Source organism: Rhamphochromis longiceps, linkage group LG7, assembly GCF_057381845.1.
Source record: "Rhamphochromis longiceps isolate RC_006_pf linkage group LG7, R_longiceps_female_GT1.1, whole genome shotgun sequence".
Lineage (NCBI taxonomy): Eukaryota > Metazoa > Chordata > Actinopteri > Cichliformes > Cichlidae > Rhamphochromis > Rhamphochromis longiceps.
In genome coordinates, this window is record NC_140563.1 from 42,518,049 (window position 1) to 42,544,432 (window position 26,384).

Sequence of the window (26,384 nt, forward strand, 5' to 3'; positions counted from 1 at the left end):
AATCTATGATTATTATATGCTCAATTCAAGAAGGTCTCTATCCATCCTTAATTTGTTCAATCAAAACTAAAATGCGCATGTAGAAATCACTGATCCCCGACCTTGTATACATTTAATTTGCCTGCGGCCCTTCCGATTATACCCACGTGGGTCTAGTTAATCTGCCCCGCGGCACATGTTTACTGATTTCTATCATGGTAAGAGCCGTGTCTGATGCTGTCCCACAGTGCCAGCTAGAGCACTGATGTCGGAGGGGGGGGAAAAAAACTGTCATCACTTAGAGGACAGGGAAGTACATTTAAAACTATTTTTTTCCTAGTTGAGCCTCTACATTCAGAGGAACCAAGACACTCTGCAATGTAATGCTTTGTTTCCAGCGCTGTTTTCCTACCGTGTGCGTGCAGTCACCAAAACTTACCTCCGTGCGTACTGGAGACCAAAACCTGCAACTTCACTAAAATGATGTTTCCCCTTCGTTTTCTGTTTCCGGTTGTCGCGGTGGCGGTTTTAACAGCTTTTGAAGGTGAGATTTATGATTGCTTTTGATGAACGATGATCAGTTTCAGCTTTTATTAATGCATTGGTTTGAAGTGGTCTGCTGGATGAGACGCAAATAACGCGTAAATGGAAAGCTTTAAATATGAAAACAACTGGGTTGGAACTAGCTCAGAGGCTTCAGCTGTGTTTACAAGAGACGAGTAATGAAGATAAAATGTGTAGCTATTTTATACTCTTGTATATACTTTGATAGTGCAAGCACATACACACTGGGCATATTAAATGACTCTGCTGTAGTTTATTACGCACATCCAATATACTTTTGTTTCCTTTTGGCTTTTATCAGCACAAAATTTAAGCAGGCCCCAAAATTGCTATGGAGTTGTCATATTTGCTTGTCATGATTATTTTTTTGTATTTGACTGGCTCATAAAGATATAAAGTTGTGTTTCATATTTTTGTAGTTCTGTGGTTACCATCCATGGCCTAAGCCCATTTTGTTATCCCTCAGTCTAAATGAAAGTGACAGCATGCTCTCCAGTGTGCATCAGGAAGCCTCATCTGTGGGATTAAAGAGGCCTGAAGCTGAGGTTGCACAGCTGTTTCTCTGGTTGTTTAAAGATAACCTGCATTGGGAGCCACAGAAAGCAGTCTGTCCCTCTGTGATACCGACAGTATGCGAAAGACTACTGTTTGAGATTGCCTGGGTTTATATCTACCCATGCTATCTGTGGGTGCATTTTTTTCCATCACACATGCATGTGTGACTGCTGCATGTCTGCAACTGTGGAACTCGGCTGTGTTCTGACTGCGTGTCTAAGTGATAGGGTTCAGCCTTTGATATCTTCCCTGCTTGATCACCATGAATATGCATGACAGCCTTATCTTTTAGTCCAGTCACAGTCTGCTGTCTAATGTGTCTGTGAGCCTCTCTGAGTTAGAACTGCCAGTTGTTCAAAATTGCCATATGTGTAATTTTTTTCTGTAATATCTCTGGTTTATATACTTAAAGGGATCCTGCCAGGTCTGACCAGATTACTTTCTGATCAATACATTATTCTGTTAAGCAGCAGTTTTCATGAGCAGCGGGATAATTCTGAGGCTACAGCTAAGAAATACTGTGGATTATTTCTGTCTTTATGTTTTATGCTTCCATTAATTGCATTAAGTTTCACAGGAGATATTTAAACAAGCTGCATTTATAATCTTGCGACAGTATGGGCATAAGTCCCTTCATAATGAACAATTATCCTATTTTTAGATTTAAAAAGAAGGATAAGATTCGAGCTTTTCTCCCGTGCTGGTTTGAGCAGAATAATGATGGTAAAATAAAGTAGATGGTTCTTAAACTGGAGAGCAAACACAGCTGCCGCCAAAGCCAACATTTATGATTTTTTTGTTAGATTTTTTTTTTATTGCATTGTATAAAATCTTTGCACTATAGTCGGGTTGTAACAGTTTGAGTACTAATTCAGCAACCTCAGAAGTGAATCAGCATCAAAATCTAATTAGCTGAAATGTGTGCACCAAATGCAAAAAGAAATCAATTCATAGATCTTCAAATGTCTGTTCACAGACTAACATGATTAACAACATTGATTGTACACCCTAACAGTGAATTCTAAGTGTACAGTGCACTGTCAGCTAAATTAAATAATTATTAGTCCCAGACAGACAGAATAGCTGGAAATGGCAAATGAGCATTGGTGTGCTTTTGTTTTATCTCAAACCTGCAGACACAAACTAATAATGTAGAACTAAAACTTTTATATTGGCCTGCATGTGAAATTCCTTACATCATTAGTCTGATCTCTGGGATCTATAAGACACTTTTCTTGTGTGCCTTTGTTTAATATCCACCCTGACATCTGATTTTCTTTTCCATTCAGCAAGTAATCTAATTTAAATATAAATTTATTCATGAAATATGGTTTGGAATCAGAAAACAATAATATACCACTTCTAATGCGTCTGAAGGGAAGGGAAAGTCATATTCAAAAATTCGTATTAATCTTTGAGCACTTCAGCATGGAGGAGGGCAAATTACCAAGTGTCTCTGGCAGCGGGAAGAGTGATCTGTCATATACGGCGTTCTATCTGGACAAACAGTCATCCCACAGAAGTTACCAGACAGGCTTTTTAGCACTCGGATGCCACATTTCCTTTACTGGCTCGGATAGATGTAGTGAATAGCAGAGAATAGAATATCCGTTGCAGGACAGAAATGACGCAGACCTAATTTCCTCGTGTTTTAGAGCTTGAATGTTATAGTGATGTGTATAATTCTCTGTAATAAAGCCACATGCCATGGTTAATCTGGCTGAAAATTTAATCAGCAACTTGTATGCCTACTGGAATTGTTACCATCTGGTCGTATGATATGCAATAAGAATTACCCTGTTTGTCTTTCCTTTTTCAAGCCGCACAGTGTTTTGCTTTAGGAAACGTGAATCGTGTATTCAGGAAAAGTAAGGGAGAACGAAAATTCAGTGAAAGAAAATTAAAAGGCTGTTTTTTTTTCTTTTCTCTTTTTGATGCAGGAACTATATTCAGAAATAAACCATGTTTGCTAAATGAAGTCATTTAATTGTTTTGAGTCTTGCTCGCCAAGACAGCCAACTGTCATCATCAGTGTCGTGATCCTGACTCTGTCCTTTTGGCGCCTACCTGAACCTCATGGCATCGACCCTTTGCTTTGCTTCTCCAACTCTGATCTCTTTTCAACCCTTCATCCTCCTGTCATCCTGTTTGCAGTTACAGTAGCAAACTAGCTTTGTGAGCAGTAACTGTGCTTGTCGGTAGATTTGAAACCTAAAACTGAACCTTGGAGTTAAAGCATATATATGGAAAATTTCTACCTAATTTCTCTAAAGTCCTAATTCCCCAAACTCATCATTTCACAGGTGCTGAGATTCCAAGAGTGGCTAAAGACACTGGGACATTCACCACTCCATCTCCAGTTTATCCCACCATCAAGTTTCAGGTCCTCAATGTGGACCACGTGTTTGTGAGACAGGACAGTCCACAGCCATCTGGGAACTCTAGCCTGAAAGCTCAGACTCAGACTTTTCTCATCACTGGACCTGGTGCTGGGCTTCTCCAGCCATCTGTCAATGCTTCATTTGGCCCCCTGACTCTAGATGCCTCTATTCCTTTAGATTTGCTCCTCAGTGGGCACAAGATACTGCCAGTCATTTTGAGCCGCCAGGTTCGTTCCTCATCCCCAGTAGTTAAGATTCTTTTCCACATGCCCACAGAAAGCAATATCACTGCTTGGCAAGAAACAATGGGCTCTCTAGAAGATAATGGGAGGAAAAATGATGGAGCTAAGGCTAAGGATGGAGCTCACTGTGTCACGGCTTATGCCTTCTGGGAGACCAGAGAAGTTCGTGGGGCTTGTCTGGTGTCTCCTGGCGGCTTTTGTGTGGCACAGCTTAAGCCAGAACCCTCCTGGTTCAGCTCAGCCAGTAGATCAGGAAGCTCTAGCAGGGAAGCAGAAAGCACTGAAGGCATTAAGGGACTTCAGGGGAACCTTGTGGAAGTCTACTTCCAGAGTCGGCGGGACCAGACTGGCCAGTGCACCCCACAGGATAGCCTGCAACGAGTAGGAGTGGGACGAGGCAGAGACACTGGTGGATCAGGGACACCAATGAGGAGGGTAGGAAGTGTCAGCCTGCTCAAAAGTCCACCAGGGAATCCCACCTTTCTTCGGCTGAGGCTGGGAGGCGCTGTGGTGATCCAGACTTCTTCAAAGCCCCTCAAGTCTGGTGATGTCGCAACGTTCTATGTCTTTCTTGCTAGTACGTCCACCTTGGAAAGTTTCACACTGAGGTGAGAAATATTCTATGTTATGCTGTTCTTGTCTGTTGAGCTATTTGGTCTTGAGTAATGACTTCTCGCCAGACTGAAAGCATTTTTAGTTTTTAAAGTCAGCTCTTGCACATATTACTTACTGATCTATTCAACAGTATTAAATTCACAAAGATCATGTGGGTCGACTATATTCTAAAGTTTCTTACAGTCCTCATGATCTAAAAGTCCTTACAAGAAACTGCGATGAGTCTCTTTTGATTGTCAAATCTGTTAGTATAGTTCTGATACTGTAAGTCGTGACTGCAGATGTCTGAGTTGCTGAAGGTAAGTAAAGTGAAGAAATTTACAAAAAATGATATTTTAGTTTAGTTCTTTTATGAAGTTAAAAGCCTTAGACTTAATTACTCAAGATATGCAGACTCGGAGAGTAACAACCTTTTTATGATTTTCATTATTCCTCCAGCCAAGGAGAGACCTGAATGTATGTTTTTAGTTCTGTTTGTTTAGGTGTCACAAACTTTATTAAAAACAGGCAGGGAAGTGGACGAACCCATGCAATTCTGATGATCTGGATCCCTTTTATGAAAATTAAACAGCAAAGCCTTTCCAGCTCCCTTCTTCTTGTGCTTAAAGTGGCATTTAGGAAATGAAACGGAGAAAGGAAAACACTGTAATTACTCTCCAGTCTTGCTGAGGATGGAAGGGAAAATAGTTTAGGTTGAATTACATAAAAATTCATTGTTGCAATGAAACATGCGAAGCATGAAAAGACACTGGAACCAACTGGAATCATCAGGTCGTACGGCATATTGAAGCGTATTCATGAAGGATTAGCTCCATGCATTTAAACTGTTACTTAAGGCACTTGAACACTAATGGGCCTCACCATCAATGCCTTGCAGTTAAATGCTTGAGCGCCAGCAGGACTTGTCTTGCCAGCCACATTCACCGGTTTCACAAATTACTGACATGTTGTATCTTGTCTATGTCAACTTATCAGTTAGTGGAGGACTTACGGGGCGCACTCTTCCATAAACAAGAAAGTAATTGGTAAATGATTCACTGATTTTCATATCACAACATGTCAACAGGGTTCTCTGGTTACTTGACTTCATAAATAATGCATCTAATAAATGGAGCAGAAAGACAAATAACTAAAATCTAAAAGGCCCCATTGGCTAAAAGTGAATTTAATATAAATATAGCTCTGCAACACGTAGAAACTCACAGCTGACTTTACAGACTTTTTCCCCTGCTGTTTTTTTTGTTTGTTTTTTTTAAAATGCACATCACTTGGTGGAGTAAAACTATTTATTTTTATCAGAACACTTTGCATCAGTCAATAGTGAAGCCATTGCACTGAGGTTTGTGTTTCCAGCCTGTGGTCTGATTAATGATTTTCTTTGAAATGCAAGACAAATTTCTTTCTAATCCCACGATTTAGTGATATTGTGCTGTCGTCATAACAACAGCGTAGTAATCTGCTGCAGGATACAAGCAAGTGGAGAGAAATATTAAGATGTGTATATTAATCCATAGGGCACACTGTTACCCTGTGGCTGTGTGTCATTCCCAGTGCTCTTCTCAGATATCAGGCAGCATTCACAAACACAAACATGCCTCCACGCACACACGCAAATGCAGAATCCCACTGACCTGAATGCACCTCTGCTTGCATTGTTGAAATTACGTGAATAAGATTTGGCAGAGAGACGCTGACCCTCTAACATCTGCTCTTGTTTTGACTATTTGCGAGGATTTACAGCCCCTTCACCTGAAATTCCCCAAATTCATACTCACTGACCGAACCAATGACATTCCTCTAGTCAGGTCAGTGATTTTGGTCTGTGTATTTATGACCTGCTGCCACATCCAGAATGAGATTGGACAAGAAGAGGGGACTGAGTGCAGCAGCTGAGTCCAAGTGAAGCTTGGCAAAGTGATTGATTCCTCCTGGGAGAAATCCCAGCTCTACTTCGCTCTTTGGCCCAAGATTGAGTCCACTCCAGCAGAGTTAGGCCAGATAATCTGTGCCCCTGATTGAAAGTGAATTAAGAGGTTAACCCTTTCGGGTAGAGATGATCTGGGCTGCCAGGACTGATTATGTGTATGTTTTGTTTTGGGTTTCTTTGTGCGTGTGTGTGGTTTTCCACCTGTTAACCACAGGCAGCTTTTAAAAAAACAGTACAGAGACATAAAACAGTCTGTTCACAGAGGCCGCTTTTGCAGCAAAAAATAATTTTAGGTTACCCGAATGCCTAAAAAAACAAAAGAGGCAAGAGCTTTGCAACTTTCGCAGCTTTAAACAAAGAGATGAAGTTTGGTAAACCAGGGGTGAAGAGTTGCTCAGTTTAAAGGTCGATATCCGCTCTGTCCCCCACCTGTGGTTGTGAACTCTGGGTAGTGAGTGACAAAGACAAAGCGTGGGGATAAAAGTGGCTGAAATGAGGTTTCTCTGCAGGGAAGCCTGTGTCTGCCTGTGAACAAGAAGCGCAGTGATCCAGGAAGATCCTGACGTTGAGTTACTGCCTCTCCACACTCAATAGGAGCCAGTTGAAGTGGTTTGCACCCCTGGGAAGGGTGGTCATCAGGTGCTGTTGTCACTGTGATGCTGAGCTGGGCAAGCAGCAAGAAAATGATTCACTGCATATAGCAAAAGAATACATTTATCCTTGGCTGTAATTTCCCCTAACTAAAACACAGTTTGACTTTTTTCTAAACTATGATCACAATGACAAATTATTATGCCTTAAAAAGGCAGCAAATTAAGATTGAAGGGAAATGAAAGACAAACATCCTCAAAAATTGTTTCATTATTTTAAAATTTGTATTCTGATCTGCCCGACTGAGTCAGTATCTGCATTTATTGTTTTTCAAACATTAATTAAAATCACAAATGAAAACATGTGCCTTTGGCATAAGAGTTTTGCTTCAGATAGTAATTTCTGTGCAAGTCTTTATCTGGCACGCATTGAATTTTCAGCAGAACAATACGTGTGTGGGTGCCTGAGTGTGTGTTTAAATGTGCCCTTAATTCTTGCCTACTGTATTTTGCCTTTGAAACCACTCTAACACTGACCTCAGTCTCAGGGGTTATTGATCTGTCTGGTCGCTCTTTGATTACAAATCTGTATTTTTAAGTGTGTGTATTTGGATGTGTGTGTCAGTGTGCTAAGCCTAATGCCACGCACTTTTCTGCTGACCCTTATTCTAGCAGGAATCTGCTCCAGTCATCCTGTCATATTGTTCTTCAACTGTTTGAAATCTGATTTGGAGCCGAAATAACAACAGGCTGTTAAAAGAGATGGACTGTTTGTTGTAAAATAACAGGTTTTCACTCCATGTCACTTCTTCTAATAAATGCTTAAGCCTTGCACGTCTTAAACTGATGGCAGGAAGAGTATTTTGGAGTTGACATAATGAAAATGTTGATCTGGCTTCCTTAAAGACGAAGCAGGTGAAGGAGGTTTTAATGGTATTTTCAATGTGTTTACCTCGATATTTTCTTGAAGAACAGACATTCTGTCACAACCACAGTCTATCTGTTGCTCTCTATATGCTCGTGGGCTGAATTTCACTTTGAACATTGCTGGCACCTTGCTGAATCCTTGAAATTTGAGTCTGTCTGCTTCACAAATGTCTGGCCATGCCATACAAAGGTTTACCATTTATTTTACTCTGCATGGGGCCATAATTTACAAATCAAATCGTGAACAGAACAGTACTCTGCAAAAACCTTGAGTCACTCGTTATTTCTTTATAGTTTGCGACCACCTTTTTTCTTCAACACAGCCTGAACTCTCTCTTAGGAAAGCTTTCTTGTAACTTCTTTAAGGAGTCTTCAGGATAGTTCTCAAGGCCTCTTGAAGGACATTCAAAGCTCTTCTTTGGATCTTGTCTGCCTTTTGTTTCATTTTCTCTTAAAATGATCCCACACTGCTTCAGTAATGTTGACGTCACTATCTGTGGAGTCCAGTACATGACTGATAGTGCTCCACTTGTTTTGCAATCCATTATTATTATTATTATTATTATTTTACCTCTTTCTTAACCTCCACTTCACATATTGATAACAAATTGAACATAAGATCTGTTGCTTCTGCTTTTCAGTTAAATTCTTGTGTAATTTGGCACCTTCATGTTTAGCCTTCCATAAGAAAGGCTTCTTAACAGCTACCCTTCCACTACGACCATTTCTGATGAGGCTTCAGTGAACAGCAAATGGATCAATTAAAGAGCCACATGTACAGTATCTCTGAATTCCTGGGTCAGTTCTTTGCTGGAATTTTTCCTTCTTCTTTAGGATATGGCGCTCAGATACTATAAATCTGCTATAGATAGGTTTTAAGCTTGCTACTTCTTTTGTCATCTACTTTTCCTCAGATTTTTTAAGGACAAGCTGCACAACATGCCAAGACTTTCAGCTAACAGTTTGGGAACTGATTAGGCTGAAAATGAATGAAAACGCAACCAGTGTCCAAGGAAAAACTTCCTCCACAAAGCTTGGAGAACTGTTGCTCAAGACCACTTAAAAAAATCCAAGAAAGCCTGGAAGCCCTTGGGAGCAAAATGAATGGTTTTAATGTTTTTTTTTTTAATCTGAAAAATGTTTCCAATGAGCATCAGAGTAATTTCTCCATAGACTTCTTAACTGCTTTCTTTTTGGAAAAAGAGGGAGTCATCATCTGCAGGTCACTAAAAACAATGCAGGTTTAAGGATTTCTGGTTTCACGTCTCAGACTCATTTCCTTTTTATAATATAATTAGCCAATCATTGCACTTCGAACAGGGATCTGAAGGATTTGTTCCCCAAGTATCACTTTTCAGTTTTCAGATGTGTAACACTTGTGGTGGCTGAACTTATGAGCTAGCTGGGTGCAGCCTTAGAGACAGGGTAAAGAACTCAGCCATCCAGAGGGAGGTCAGCATGGAGCCGCTGCTCCTTTGTGTCAAAAGGAGCCAGCTGAGGTGGTTCGTGCATCTGACCACAATGCTTCTTGGGTGCCTCCCTTAGCGGTGGCTTTCTGAGTATGTCCAATTGTGAGGAGACCCCAGGGGAGACCCAGAACTCGCTGGAGAGATTGTGTATCTCATCTTGCCTGTTAACACCACAGTATCCCCCAAGAGGAACTAAAAATGTTGCCAAGAAAAATAATATCCTGTTGAATCTGCTACCATCATGGCCCTACATCATATAAGAAGATGGATGGATGGACAGAAAACTTGTGGTGATAGCTGGATTTGCAGGATTTTTCTCGTTTGACGTGTGTGTGTGTGTGTGTGTGTGTGTGTGTGTAAGACATGTGATTAACTGATTTTCAGATCTGCTAATGGGAATTAAATAACCCCACTAATTCTCAGCCTTCAAGCAACCTGTGACTCAGTTTGTCAGTGACTCACCTTGTTCAACACGAGCAGCAAAGCACACATAAGATCGCAGAGAAAACCCACACGTTGTCAAGCAAGTGCACACAACCCTTAGTAACCTTAGTACCTGTGTACATTATACTAAAAGATATGGCAAATATTGTTGTTGCACATCCAAAAAGAGACAGATGCAACAGTTCAAATATTTCTTTTGAGCGTCAGAACAATTCCGTATAACCCGACGTTGTCCGTTACAGCAGAAAATCACATTGCATCATGTTCTGTAATAAAAGATTCAAACATTATGAAGCTTTCTTCATTCCTAATTCTTTATTGTTACACAGCACATCCCCTGTCCTGTCTTTGTTTTTATGACATTTTACAAAAAGTCTACAAAAGTGTACAAAGTTGCACTTTATACTAAGTGTCCTATTTATATGTGCATGTCTTTGCTGCAGGGCTGCAGTAAAGATGGGCCTGTCATTCAGTGCAGCTCGGCCCAGTGACTCAGCACTGTGGGACATGGTGGTAGAGCCTGGCAGAGGAGCAGCTCCAAACACGGTGTCTGTTGTTTGCCGCAGGAAGGTTGCTGTCACTGCAAAGAGGTCAGTCTACTGCGCGTACAGTGCATATGCCTGTTTTCACTAGACCCTTCACATACCCTTCGTAAAACACAGTTTCTCCACACTCATGAAGCAATCTTTTCTCGTTGTTTATTCTGTGGAGACGTCTATTGTCATAGAGATTTCAATAACCGCTGCTGCTACCTGAAGGAAAAGTGATCAACAGTGTGTTTCAGTGTTGCATTCACTTCACAGGGCAAAATGAATGTTTTTAGATGAAAAGAGAAAAAAAGAGAAGAAAAAGAAGCATTATGCTTGGTGATGCGCAGACTGTATCCATTTTCATATAATAGACATTTTTCTCTGAGGAGGTAAGAGTGTCTCCCTGCGTGTCTCCAATTTCTGCTCAGAATAAATGAGATGTTCTTCAGGTGCAATTTTTTATCCCTTCCCACTAGTAATACTACTCCTACTACTATAACTGCTGCTCCTATTAATAATAACAATAACAAAATTATGTCCCGTAAGGACTGACCACCCAAAATAGCAGGCATGGGATTTAACAACTAGAGGACATTAGACTGTCTTTATCCAGTTTCACAAAACCATTACTTCCTGAATATGTTATGGAACCTTGCAAAGGTGTTGTGATCAATAGTGACAATGCTGTTACGTATCATGTATATGAGACTACGCATAGCAAGATTTTCCTGTGTTTCCTGTAAACATAGTACCGAGAATATGATCAGAAGCTGCGTAGCAGGATTACTCTGCTTCATGTAAAAACATCATGTGACACTGAAAGAATAAGACTTTAAACTGTGGGGAAAAGAATAAATCCAGACAATCATATACTGTAACTACTTTGATATTGTTGGTTGTGGTGTTTAAATCCTCTTTTTTTTTTTTTAAATATCTGGATGTAAATTAATTTCACATAGTCCCTCATATGCAAATATAAGCAAACATGTTTTGTATGCATAATACTTAATATTTAAAGAAAAAAAGAGGTAAGACTTATAGAAGAATGAAAATATTAAGATATTTGTTTAAATTCAGAATAAATATATTCTATTTTTCTTCTTTTTACTGTAAAACACATTACTTTGTGCAATTATACATTTATGATCATTTATAATCTTAATTCATCTTGTTTCTCTCTGAACTTCCTATAAAACAAAAAGTCCCCCATTTCCCCAGTTCTGTGAGACTTTACCAGTCAAATAGCTTTGAAATATGAGAAATCAGTAAAGAAATAAAAGTGCTTCCCTTTGACTTTGTTTATTTTAACAGTAAACAAAGATTAATTAAAACTTCGTAGAACTTTCTCCACCTCTTTTTCCCGATGCACACCAGCTGAATACATCAGTAGTGTCTGATGCTGATGTTGGTGACACACCAGCAGCCACCTTTACCCAGCAACCCCCGCCCACACAAACACACACCACCCGCCATCCGTCCGACCCACATATCCGTAATAATCCATAATCATGGCCACGTTATCCGGGCTTAAGCGCTTGCACGTTCCGAAGTGGAGATTAGGGAGTAGAGATATTCCAAGTCGTGTTTCTTGTGCTGAGCTTCCACTGGGGAACACGTACGCACATGCAAGGCCTGCAAACACACACTCGCATGCAAATGCACACAAACACACACACATACTCTCACCACTGTGCTCTGAAGTCATGATGCATCCATGGCTTTAAAGCCCCCTCTCCATAGATGGTTTCTAGGAAAGAGGGTCATAAACCCCTCCTCTCTCTCTCTCTCTCTCTCTCTCTCTCTCTCTCTCTCTCTCTCTCTCTCTCTCTCTCTCTCAAGGTATTCACATTGTGAATCATTTCAATCTGTTTAAAATCTGCCCGGCTCTATTTTACTTACACGAAAACACATAAAGATTAGACTTTTGGAATTAATTTTAGACATTTTTTAGCCTCTACTGCTGGAAAGGACAATGAAGCAGAGAGAAAAAGGGGGGAGAGAGAGCAGGGTAGCAACATGCAGGAAGTGCACTGGGGTGGAATCAAACCCATATGCCTTGCAGCATATGGGTTGCCTTCTTACCCCAGTGAGCTCAACCAGCACCTGAGTTTTAAGTGTTCTTTTTATATTAGTGTCTTATTTGGATATTTTATACTCATGCTTTTCCACGACTCTTATGAAAAATGGAGAAAAAAAAACACTTTCCTGTCAAATTGTATGTTTGGCATAAGAAGCTCAACATCTCTTTGATAACAGTTTCAAATGAATATGGGACAAAATGGAAGGAAAAAGTGAGCCTAACTCTGTCCAGAAGTAACAAAATCCACTTACCAGTGTCTCTAACGCTCACTGATTACCACATGGTATCTCTTTAATCTGTACAAAAATCCAAGAGGGTTAAGGGCTAAACCCCTTTTTTTGGCCTGGCAAGCCACTTCCCCCACCCCAATGTCAGTCTTCACACTAAGCTAAGTTGGCATGGTGCTGGTATATACTAAGAAAAGCTTAATCTTTTTATCTAACTCTAATTTATGCTTATTTACCACTTAAAAAAAAAAGGCAGAAAATGCTGAGTTTGTTTGGTCGTCATTGCCAACATTTTTCACCGATCTTCTGCGACAAGCTTCATGTTGCCCACGAGAATCTTGCCCTTTAAATGCAGAAAACAGATTTTCACGTTTCATGTTTTTCCAGCCTAAAGAATCAATTGCAGAACACTCTGATTTCCTTATAATCAATTATTTTAATCTTCAAGCATTTCAAAGCTTACAGTTGCGCATAACCCAAAAAGAAAATGAAAAAAGTTTGTTTTGTGTCTTTTCAGTTGCGACCTAGAGTGCTTCACATAACCTCATCGTGACCTCGTTCATTGCACTTTGTTATCGTATAACGCTCAGTCCATGGCATACTTTTGATGCAGCGCGAGCGTTTCTGTATATCCTGTATGTGTTTGCATTGCTTTTTCTTACCACCGATTTCACCACTGTTCATCCTTTTAAAATTCAAGTTTCAATCATGTAGAGATTCATTGTTTTGCTTTATGCAAAGTTTTGCTCCACTTCAAAGTGCCACACTTCCATTCACACCCTGCTTCATTTTCCCTTTGATCTCTTCCTGCTGACAGGTATGCCTACACACTCTCCAACATTAAATAACATCACATCCCATTTCATTGACAATCCTTTGACCAGAATACTTGGCTGAAGTCTCTGCCAGCTCACTTAATCTTCTCTCCACACTCTCACTTTATTCTTCCATCTGCTGATGGAAATGAGACCTCATGTGTATCGTCTTTACTTTCCAACATAACATGTGGGTTTTCACAGAGTTCAGATTAAGCTCTCTCCATTTAATTTTCTCATTTTATTCTCCAAGGAACACTATTGACTATTCACTACAGCTAAGCTCCTTTTGCACTTGGACCATTTTTAGTAGGAAAGCTGCATTATGTGAGTGAGTGTACAATCAATACATTATATACACTCACCAGCCACTTCATTAGGTACACCCTGCCAGTACAGGGTTGGATTCCCCTTTGGCTTTCAGGGCTGCCTTAATTTTATGTGGCATAGATTCAACAAGATGCTGGAAACATTCAAAGGAGATTTTAGTCCATATTGGGCATGTGGTACTAACATGACACGATAGGATCCTAATATGTTAAGTATCAACCAGCATTACCTTATTATTATGAGGTTACTACCACAAGTCAGCATATAAAATGAATAAAATTATATAAAGAGAGACCATTTTATTGCTAGCAGGCTGTTATATTGTTAGCAGAATATTACTATACTATTGTTACCACAGGTTTGTGGCCTATTATAACCCAATAACATAAAGTTCAATGTGATATTACTTAGCTACAGCACGCTTGATAAAAGATTATGACCTGGCTTTGTTAATTAAGTAGTAATAATTTGCTATTTGCTAAATGTTCGCTACAACCTTGATATGTAATATGTATTCTCATATTCTACAAAAATGAAATATTAAACTTAAGCATTAAAGCCACACCTGCAGTTAGGTAGATTTTGCATTAAAAGTAGTCAGTAGTAAAAAAATAGATGCAATTGTGCTGACTGCTCTTCACCAAAACATATCTAGGCTTGCTTTAATTTGCCTAAACTCATTTTAAATATCATTTTGAATCTCTAAACAGGGGCCTTTTGGAGGTTTTACAACTGGACTTTGTACCAAAAGCTGTTTCACAGCAGGTTGAAAGTCAGACCATCTCCTGGCGTCTGGAGTTGCCAGGGAATGTGAAGGATGTGGGCGTAACGCGGATCTACACCACCCAGAGAGATTACGTGGGGCTGGCACCGCTGGTGATGGTGAGAATTGTTTTAGCATAACGTATATTGGAGTATATTTATTTGAAATATCATACTATAGCATAAATCTATGTGTATAAGATTATGCATGTTTCATATATCTTACAGTTGTTTGCATTTATCTATGCCTTACTTAGTTTTTAATTCATGACTGTGATTTAAAGATGTTGCATAGCCTTCAGGCTTTGTATTGAATTATTTATTCAATCGGTTGTACTCTTATTAATACTGATAGCAAAGAAAGTGGAAGGCTTAAAGTCAGATACCTGATTAGGCAATCTGCCAGGGCATTTAACTTTATCACAGGGCAATATCAGAGCATGCAAGAGCCCCCAGCTACTTCACTCAGTCTCTATGAAATTGGCATTTACTGCCTTGGTTCAAAGAAAAAAAAACAGTTTATATTCTTGATGAATAAACAAGATGAGATGGGTATATGCATCATATAGCAAGGTAATGCCACAAGAAAGTGAACTCTTGGCTGCTGAGAAAAATGTCACATTTTCCGGACTTAACATGCACAAGTAGTCTTTTTTTCTGAAAGTGTTCACAGTCTGTCAGCATTTACGATGCACTCATTTGCAAGGTTCAATAAACCCGGCAATTAGCATTTTAATTAGTGTCGTCATATCACACTGCAAAGATATAAAGAGGACAAAAACCTTAAAATCTTTTGAAAGTCAGCTCAATCAAATAGTAGAAACTGTCATAAATTTTTGAATTTTGTTTTTGAATAGAATGAAATGAATGTCATGTTGTCAGCAAGTTGCTTTTGTGACCAGTCTTCCTTTATTTAGTTTTTCTTCCATGCCTACTCATTGTGGGTCTCCCCTTTGATCACAGTATTGTGCATAAATATTCAACATGCTTTCACTGATTCCCTGCTGCCACTTGCAATCTCAAAACATTTCCAAAGAAAACTCTCTAAAATGTCAAAGTAGCTCTACTCTACAGTTGTCCTTAAAAGATGATCCACACGTCTATTTTACGGTAACTGTAATTTCAAGTATCATTTGAAAGCCATCACTATATGTTTCATCAGTCACTTGCATAATTCACATGAGGAAAATACCCTTTTTCCAACAGTGGAGTGAACTGGCCTTTTTCATGAGGAGGTCGCAGCTCTCGTCATACAAAAACAACTATTACAAGACCATGAATCATCTCCAGCATATTCACAGCTTTGAAAAAAAATTGAACCAATGTAATATCATAAAAATGTAACATTCATTCAAGTGACTGTCGAACAAATGTGAATCACAAGGCAACCCCCCCCCCCCCACCAAAAAAACCCCCCATCAAAATATGATTTATACTGTAGCGTTCATAATTTCCTTTACCACTTATACTCGAGAAGTGAATGAATAAACAAATAATGCTAGAGTTTGCAGCAGAGTGAAAACAAACACCTCTTTTCATAAATCACATGAAAAACAAAGCTGAACTACTTTCGCTGAACTTGATGAAACCAAGTTTCAGCTTATGGTAACATCGACCATCAAGACCTCTCAGTGTGGCACTGGCATCACCACAGAGCGAAGCTATTGCTTTCTGATTTTCTGCTATCCCTGATCCAGTGGCTTATGTTTGGGTCAGTGTTGGAGTCTGAACTAGAGCATGTCCTTTTGGAATTGCGGTCAGCAGCTGTCAAGCCAGCAGAGTTCAGAATGTGAAGCTGTCAGGGAACATCTGCCGAGCGACGCCTGGCACTTTATTTCGCAAGTATCAAGAGATAAAAAACCCCCACTACTGATCACCCAAAGCTTCTTACACACACGACGCCTCTGCCTTAAAAAAAGACATATTCAGAGATCTTATAAACTGGGATGTATTTGTAAATCTGTGTAGAAGGAGGAGTTAAAGTGTAAAATTAAAGCTGCATCAGGCTAGATGACAAGTTGCGGGATGTGTGAGGGATAAGCTGCTGCTCTGCACTGACAACGATGTACAGTAAAAGGTGGGAAAATAGGTTAGAAGATTAGACATGTAATCAGGTTTAGGTGTTAGTCTGCGTTAGTGCTGATCTGTGGGCAATATAATGCACTACAGGAATTAGGGAATTTTCATCCAGGTGTGTGTTTGTGACACAGTCATACTGTCATCGTGAGGATTTATTTTTTAAGCTTTTAGGACATTTAACCAGTTTTAATGTGTGCTTTGATCATTAACTCATGGTAACACTTGGTCTTGCTTCACATTGCTGTTCCTACAGCTATAACAGTGATGACTGTAAAACATGTATGATATGATAGTCTAGCAGGGTCATGAAAGTTTCTCATGAATTGTGGATTTATTGCAAACAAGGTGTGGACCCAGATGCAGGACTCAGCAGACTGACATGCAACAGAGAACAGAGGGCGATGCAGACATTATATACACAAGAGGAGATTAGGCCAGAGTGGACACACCTGGGGATCACAGCTGAACAGAATCTGACTGACGAGACAAGAGAAGCAAAACGTAACATCACACACACACACACGAGACTATCAAAATAGAACAGGAAGTAACACACACATACGCTGAGATCTAGACTGAGATGTGAACTTGACACTGGGACTGGAGATAAACACATATGGAAATATGACTGACTGGGGAGACCAAAGGCAGGGCTCTAGAGTGCGACCAATTTGGTCGCAAATGCGACCAAATTTTTCAGTGGTGCAACTAAAAAAAAAAATATTTGGTTGCACCTGTGCGACCAACTGTTCGGGTAGCAAAAAAAAAAAAAAAAAAAAAATCTGCAACCTTCCCTGTGCTCAACAACAGACACACATTATGCCCCTATCGTGGACTAAACCAATCAGAGATAGTAAGGGGCGGGACCTCTCTGATTCGCCGTGGTCCAGTTGAAAGTGCAGGTGGAAGTGGGAGGTGAGTAGCTCGAATAAAGCGATATCAATTCATTAAATCCTGAATCAACTTTTAAATATAACTGTGTTTTGCCAGAAACGCCAGATTCTCAGATTAAAGCCCACAAAACCATTTCAACAACAACCAAACAGCAGATGAGAGCAGGTACACGGGTTCCACACAAAGACGTAAACACAGAACGGACCCGACGCATCAGAGTCAGCTTTGTCTTTCTTGGCTTTCTCACCCGACGGCCCGTAGACGGACACGCTGTCGGAGCTTAGCGATTCTGATGCGTCGGGTCCGCTGTGTTTACGTCTTTTTGCGCTGATTCTGAGCTGCAGGTTTTGTCTCTCCAACCAAAATTCACCGAGCCAGCAGCAAAAGAAGCAGCAAACTGCGCTTCACATTTGATCAATGTTGTCATGAATTTTGCTGTTTTGCTTCCACGACTATTAAAATCACACTTCATGCACAGCTAGCTCTCTCTCTATCTCTCTCTGTACTTCAAGAACAGTTTCCCGTCTCCAATCTCTGTTTTCTGTATTATTCATTCGCTTATTGCCCACCAGTCTACTGTTGTTTACAGCGCTGTCGGCTGCTGTCTTTTTCTTTTCTTTTTTTCACTTAAATGACCTCGGACAAGAAAGCCTATTTTTTCTGTTGTTCAATACTGAAGAAATTTAAACTTTATATGCAGAACATTGTAGAATATTTTTAAGGTTATCTGCTATAAAAAGCCAGACCAGGAAAATCTCCTTCATATTTTTCTGTGTTTTATTCTCAGTTACTTTCACACAAAGGCATCTGCTGTGATGTTCACAATTCTGATGAAGTCAGTACTGATAAATGATCAGAATTATAATATTTCCGACTGTCTGAGGCTAAGTTGAATCGAATCGGGACTTTGAAAACCGGAATCGAATGGATTATAGAAATCAGTGATGATACCCAGCCCTAGTGAGCAGCCTAGGCACGACAGAAGTGGATGTAGCTGTAATAGGAAAAGAACCATTGCTCACTTTTCTGTTAAGTTAAGGCCTGATCCTTCTGAAATTCATAGCCAGTGCTCTGACACGGTGTCATCAATCTTTGAATGCTGAAAAAGCACAGTGTATCCAGAAAAACACATTATATTATATAAATTATTATAAAATTTGTGTGCGCCTAACTTTTGTGCCGGTACGCCCATGGCAAAAAGTTAGTCTAGAGCCCTGAAAGGATGAAACAGAAGAATATGGGAATAGGAATGGATAAACATAGGCACACGTATTAACTTAAGGCAGGAAAACTAGATAGAACAGAGAGACCAGATAAACATGGGAACATGACTGGGGATAACAAAAGGATAACAAAACATGGAGACTAGACAAGAACCAGAAACTAAAAATAACAAATTCTGTTTCTCTTCAGAATACAAAACTCTAACATTTCATAAATTCAAAAGAATGAGTAAGGAGTCCAGAACAAGCTCAGAAACAGCCTTGAAAATCCAGGACAATAAGTTCCTTATTATCATCCTTATTATTAAAAAAAAATTAAAAAAAGAAAAGAAAAAGGCAACAACATGGTGTTTGAATATAAGTGTAATTGTGCCCCATACCTTAACTTACATAATAATGAACTTAGAATTAAAAATATATGTGTGTATGGGTTTTAATGAGGCAGCACGGTGGCACGGTCGTTAGCACTGTTGTCGCACAGCAAGAAGGCCCTGAGTTCAATTCCACCATCAGGCCGGGGTCTTTCTGTGTGGAGTTTGCTTGTTCTCCCCGTGTTTGCGTGGGTTCTCCCTGGGTACTCCGGCTTCCTCCTACAGTCTAAAGACATGCAGTTATTGGGGATAAGTTAATTGATCAGTCTAAATTGCCCATAGGTGTGAATGTGAGTGCAACTGTTTTTTTTTTTGTTTTTTTTTGTCTCTGTGTGTTAGCCCTGCGACAGACAGTGGTCACCTGTCCATGGGTGTACCCTGCCTCTCGCCCTATGACAGCTGGGATAGGCTCCAGCACCCCCCGCGACCCTGAAAAGGATAAGCGGAAGCAATTTTAAAGCATGATAATTAAAATATGTACCTGTATGTTAGTGTAATTTACAGATCTGGTACATTGCTTCTGCTCTCCGACACTCCCTTGACAATCATGTTAAAGTAATAATATTAAAAAGTTCTATATACTATAAATACTATAGCTATAGTATATAACTATAATAACTATAATATTGTAAAGTTCAGTTCTCTCTTTTTTTCTTTGCACAGTCGAGGAGCGTATCAGGTCACATCTCACTGCATGTTATACCTGTATAACCGTGCACGTGACAAATAAAAAATCTTGAATCTAAAACAATACAAAATAATCTTAAAAAAAGATCCAGAGTCAAAAAGTGCATGTTCTTCTGCGGCCGATGTGTTGCAAGAGGGGCAGGATGTTTTGGGAATATAGTTAGAGCAAAGATTCATCCCTTTGGAAGCGCGTGACTCTTTTCACTCTTTCAGCTAATATCTAGGAATTAGGCTAAAAATGTTAACAAATGATCCCCAAACTACTAACTTTGTGGCTCTGTTTCTTTGTACACAACACCAAAAAAGCCATGATGTTGTGTTAGCCTAGACTGCTAGCATGTGCTTTATTTGCCCTTCTTTTTTGCCCAGAACACAGATATGTTGAATACTGCAGTACTGACAGGAAAAAGAGTTTCAGTCCCAGTGAAAACTCTCGCTGTTGAGGCCAGTGGTTCAGTCACTGACGTGACCGACTACACCAACTGTAGATCTACAGATGAGGATGTGCTCAAGGTAAGTCAAGAAAACTGTTAGCATGGTTTCTCATTTTTCTGGTTCGTGTGTTTGGCTTTTTATGAAATGAGTAACCTAAGCACCTATGCTAGAACACATAGTGTTAACTGTGTATATGAGTTCTGTATTATGCATGAATAATAAATAATTACATAAAAAAAAATCTATATCAGCTAATGCAGTTATTACAGCAGATGTAATTGAAGAATTGATGTAATTGATGTAGATACTGTTTTGAATTGAATGAAAATCAGGACTCACTTGCACAAAAAGTGAAAGTGAATTTTAATACAAAAAAAGAAATTGTTCATGAGTCGTTCTGGTATATGCCTCTAAGACATCCACTGTCACTGTGGCATCACACACAACAACCTCAACTCTAGTGTGTCAGTGTGTGTTAAAGTATTACAGACAAAAGCAACCTCTTCCAATATAGCACAAGCTTATGCTCACACCACTCAGCTGTGATTTGACCTTTGTGCAATGGATTCATGTTACTAGGACAGAAAAAGAAGTGAGGGTGACGGAGAAGAACTGGAAAATTAGAAAGATATTTGTTATTTTCTACCAGACAGCTGACCTGCCTGAGTGTAAGGCAGTAAGTAAACAGTAAGAGAGTGGGAAAGAGCTGAAGAGAGTGAGACTGCGTTTGTAATGATTTTCTGTATCAACTTAATCCAGTTATTATGTGTCTCTGAATGAATACCTTATGCTTCCTGTAGTCACTGACTCTCTTAATGCAATACCACTAACTGGGTGAAGTTGAAGGCTAAAACCACAGACGTAACTCTTTATAGCATAAGCGGAACAGACTGAACCTTTATTGGGGAATTCAGTTGTATGTAGTATATGCAGATGGAGCTATATTACACATTTTCCAAAACAAACCTATGCACTATCCCGTACACAGAAAATATGGGATGCATTGGCACTGTATAAAGTACTGGAGGGAAAATCAAATGTAATCAATTTTGTAATCAAGCAAATCACTCGAGGTTATGTTATATCTTTCATATCCAAAACAACCGTTCATATCTAATTTTATTTTACTCTGAAACACTTCCCTTCCTGTGTTGCCATGCTGGACACAAGGATAACAGTGAGATTTCAACCAGTTTTACAGACGGGGGAACATTTCTCCTGGGACAATGACGAGCAGTCACCAAAAATCAATGAATCTGGGATTTCTGATCCTGCAAGAACTGAGAGGGAATCCCATAGCATTCACCCCTTCTGCACCAGTTAGATTTTTAAACTTGCAGTGGTAATAGGCTGATGCAGCCTGTTTTTTAGTCCTGCATGTAAAATAGTTATTGTAGATACACCATCAGTGGTTTGTTATGTGAAAATGAAGGCGCATTACTTCTTCTCTTTATGCTAATTGTGTGTTTACTCTGTTTTTGTTCTTGACCTTAAAGACTAACAATGACTGCGATTACTGTAATAATGCAGTATGACATTAGTGACCCTTTGAAATAATCAGCCATTATTTTTATTATTATTATTTTTAATGTATTTTATTTTTTTATTTTTCTTATTTTGAGAATGCATAATTGTGACCAGTGGGATAATTTCATGCAGCATATCTGAATTAACATATTTCTTCAATGCAGTCTTAAAAAAACACATTGGATATTTTTAGGCATCCCAACACATTAACACATTTAAAACTCTGGCTTGTTCCTAATCTTGCAGAGACCAATTGCTAGAGAAATGTCCCATTCTTGTCTGATATAGGATTATAGCTGCTCTGGTTTGGGGTCTTCTATGTTGTATTTTTTTATTCTAGATGGGCCAAATGTTTTGAATAGCTGAAAGGTCTGGACTGTGGACAGGCACGCTGACCACCTGGACTCTTCTACTTTGATATCATGCTGTTGGAATAGCTGCAGTATGTGGTTGTCTTTCTGAAATATGCAAGGTCTTCCCTGAACACATCATATGTTGCTCTAACACCTTTATCTATATTGATGGTGCCCTTCCAGATGTGCCATGTTTTCCAAAAAGAATTTCAAAATTCAATTGGTCTGACCACAGAACAGATTTCCACTTTCCTTCAGTCCACTTTAAATAAACTTTGGCCCAGTGAGGACATGAGTGTTTCTGGGTGTTGTTGTTATATATCTTAAAACAAATATTGCTGTATTTCCATATTTACTGCAGCTGATAGATTGTTGTTGTCCTTCAAGCATGCCATCAACTTCTCTGTTTTTGGTCAAAACCTTAGAGGATTCCTGGAATTACCTCATAAAATCCTTTTGTTAGAGATTTTAAAAATACCATGTGTTCCTGTCTGTATAAACCGTGTTTGTATAAACTTAATATATATATCCAGCACCCAGGCTGAACACAGCTTTTGTGTTAAAATATTATACTGACCTTTTATCCTTTAGTTCTAATGCATGCATTCTTGTCTCATGATGCGAAAAGGAAGAATTAACACTTTTCATGTAGTACTTTACTAATGCATTGATACATAGTTGTTTTTTTTTTTAAACCCCTCTAACCTGAAATAGTTTTATGGTGAATTTAGGAAGCATAATAATGTAACAGAAAGAAAGCAATTTACACAACGTGAAGTTCATGGACTGCCCATTCCAACACATTTCAGCAGTCTCCCAAACAGAGATCAACAGAAAACAACACAAGCTGGGAATGGTAGATAAAACATTCACTATTATTAAAATTCATTGCTCTGAAATATATCTGATAGGCTGAAATATGCAATAGGCTGAAGTACAGAAGAAAAGATGCACAGTTAAAAGAATAAAACTGCAGTATAAAGAATATCTAATTGTGCAATTTCAATTTCCTCTAGTTAACATCCTTCTTTTCCTACTTTCCAATTATCTTTTTATAACTGCATGTTAAAGTAATAAGTAAATACACAGTAAAAGTTTATGCAGTGGAATGAGTTTATTCAGGTAGCATTTTCTCATGTCTCTCACAATACACTGTAAGCAGGACCCACAAATCCCCGTAGTATTTTAAATTACGTGTCATGACTCAAGTTTTATGCATATTTAATTGTCTGGACACCAGTAAAATCCAAGGCAATATCCTCGTTTTGAAAATAAATGAGGGTCAAGCGGTCCTCCTGATGCCTTCCTTGCAACAAATTCACAAAGCTGGCAATGCCACTGTGTGCCTCTGATCTCTTCGAGTGCTCCTTATACCTCACACCTTCAGAAATCCCTGCTTCCCTTTCTAGTCATAGTAGGAGAGGGGGAGGCGGGGAGATGACTTGGTTAGGCCTTTGTTTGAATTGGCTTGAGAGGCATTTAATAAACACAGAAATAATGTATTAATTATAATTGATTTTACACATTACTCATTACTTTTCTTAAAAGTAATGCATTTTTTTACTTAGCTACTCCCCAGTGGAGGTAATTCAATGCACTCTGCAACATAGCCTAAAATAAATTGTCATTGTTTAGGTTTGTTAACAAGTTAAAAACATTCCCAAAGGGACTTTAAAACATGTACAGGGAGAAACGGCGTATACAAACCTGACTGCACATCACTCCTTTTGTTACCTGCTAAAACTCAGGCTGCTGGGCTGCAAGTCAGCATGCACTCAGCTTCATCAAACAGAGTTCTTTGCTAGCTTTGTGTTTGTATGCAGTGTGTGCAGATGGTTGCAAAGAACCAGTGTTGTGTTAGCAGTATAGCGCAGCTTTTTTCTGTCCTGGACATAGTTTGTGCTTTATTATTGTGCTCTTTTCTTATTGTGCAGTGTAGATACTATTAATGGTTATATCTCAAAAACTGTAGACCGGACCACCATTTTTCTCCTCCTTGGAAATGAATCGAATCCGGTCGTTAAGTGATGTTGTGACGAATCCTACTTCCGGGCCTAAAGTAGTCTGCGTTTAATATGGCTTTTGTGTTGTTAACATGTTTAATGTTATGTATTTTCTTCTATTTAATCTCAAAAAGCTCCTAAAACAGTCAGTGATCGCTGTTGACCTCCCTCGGCTTTTATTACCGCTAATCATTTATTTAAGCTCAGTTTTTAATACCTTAGGATGTAACTACAGCCCAGCCCATGCAGCAGTATAATGAATGACTAACCTTGTATTGTGGGTGGATTATCTCAGTTGTTCTCCTGGCTGAAGTTTGGTCCTTTTACAGCATCCTGCCAACTTTTATCGAGAGGAAAAAAAGTTAGCTTGTTTATATTATGCTAACATAGCTGTGTCGCTAGCGGTCACGTAGCACATCATTATATACCAGCTAGCCAAACTTCAGTAACCCTACAAACGTCACTGCTGTTTAGTTTTCTGTCTTCATTTATGCTGGAAGTGATAGCAGAGCTGTACGTTTTAATTTGTTTCCAAAACCCTGCAGTCAGGACATGCTATATTGTATTTAGATAGAAGCTAGCGAGCTAACTCCCTGCTAACTTCTAACTCCGTTAAATATCATAAATTCCGTTTTCATGGATGCCTGGATGTTAAACTCAATTGTTACACCTGGTAGAGCAGAACGCTGATCATTCTATTAAAGATGAAAGACTTTAGACAGTTTTTCAACTCTCAGTAATGCCATAGTGATCGTTTGATATATGGACCTGCAGCGGAGTTTAGGCCCAGACACGGCTAGTGACGTCAGACTGAACAACCGGATTCAGCTGATTGAAGAGCAAGTGTGTAGGAGAAGAAACGGCATATTGGACTGTATTTTTAGCTGTCTATCATGTAGATAACTGAAGCTTGACACATGTGATAACATAACTACAATTGTAATGTGGTTACTGGGTTTAGTAAAGCAATACAGTACATTTATATTACTATATTACTTAAAAATGTAATGTGATTGTATAATTGCTACTTGTTGGCTCTTTAAAATATCAAGCTTTAGTTTCTTGTTTATGGACAGCATACACCCAGTTTGGTTCTAAGGATCTTTTGCTACCACCTTTTAATTAGGTTTAGTTTATGTCTTTCCACATGCTTGGTAAGCTTTGATATCAGGGTGTGGGTAGTTGTTGCTGGTCTGTATTTTTTTTTTCTGTCACACTCTTGTCCCTTGCTGGAATAAATTTGAATTAATGTTTGTATCTTCACCCCTTAAAATTGTGGGCTGCTCTGCAACTTTTGACATGATAAATAGTAAATCTAGTAAATCGATAGTTTGAAGTCTGCACATTATACAGATAATTGAAAACATATGTAATAAGGTGACAACATAACTATCTGACTAGCAACATGTTGCAAAAAAATAAATAAATAAGAAAATCATGTTTATATACAACACTGTTCAGGCCCACGGACAGTCATTTATCTAAGTCGGATAAAGGATCAATGAGGTGGGTGAACATTTACAACTGGTGCATTCTTTCCTGTGCTATCACATGAATGAGGGGTGGTAAGTTAAAAAGAAATGCGTTTGATCTATTTGCTAGCAGTAGATATAGCATCCCTCATCTTCCACCGTCAAATCGTCTGCTGACTATAGAAGAGGAAGTTGAATTGGAGAGCTGCCCAAGAAATCTGAGTCATGAACAGTTAGCATGATGAACTGCCCTCTGTCATCATTTCCATGAGAGTTCAGCTCGACTTGCTTCAGAATTCATTCCTCTTGCTTTTTCCTCACTTTTTCCCTCCTTCTTTTTGCCTCCCTCTCTCCAGTGCTCCATTCTATTCTCCAGTCTAGTGCTCTCCAATTACCTCTGTGGAGCCACTGGTTTGTTAAGATAAGTACGGCGGCAGTGGAGATAGGCCTCCAATCTTAAATAAAACACACCAACTGCTGTGTCTCACCTCATTGCGCTCGCTGGTGGGGATTGTGGCACTCCAACCTACAGTAAGGCATTACAGGAACAGTCATAAAGGAGAGCTAATTTACATTCAGTAACAGTTTCATAGAGACCACAGATGTGAATTTACATGACATAAACACAAACACGCTGCAATTCCCAGGCCAGACTTTGAAAGTGGTGTGAAATTAATAAAATGTTGGTATGTGTGTGGTTTTGCCTTATTGGGTTTGGCGATTCTGTCCCCTCTACCCTCTCATCATATATATATTCAAACTTATTGAGTTTGCATAGGCTTTACATTAAAAGACCTTGACCAGGGTACATCCAGAGAATATTGATTTCACATCACTAGATGACAGTCCAGTCCCAGTTCTGGTCAAGTGACTCCTGTGTACATTTTAAAATAACTTTCTTGT

The 26,384-nt window shown here is 39.2% G+C and overlaps 1 protein-coding gene across 1 annotated transcript in view; it reads left to right on the plus strand.

Moving 5' to 3' along the window:
• The first annotated feature begins 282 nt into the window (after positions 1-282).
• Positions 283-26,384, plus strand: part of LOC146665927 (transmembrane protein 132D-like) — a 37,585-nt gene continuing 11,483 nt past the window's right edge. Inside the window, exons 1-5 of the mRNA XM_085411241.1 lie at positions 283-523; positions 3,402-4,329; positions 10,137-10,283; positions 14,386-14,557; positions 20,061-20,204. Coding sequence (XP_085267367.1) covers positions 460-523; positions 3,402-4,329; positions 10,137-10,283; positions 14,386-14,557; positions 20,061-20,204 — 1,455 coding nt within the window. The 5' untranslated portion in view covers positions 283-459. The remainder of the gene's footprint in view (positions 524-3,401; positions 4,330-10,136; positions 10,284-14,385; positions 14,558-20,060; positions 20,205-26,384) is intronic.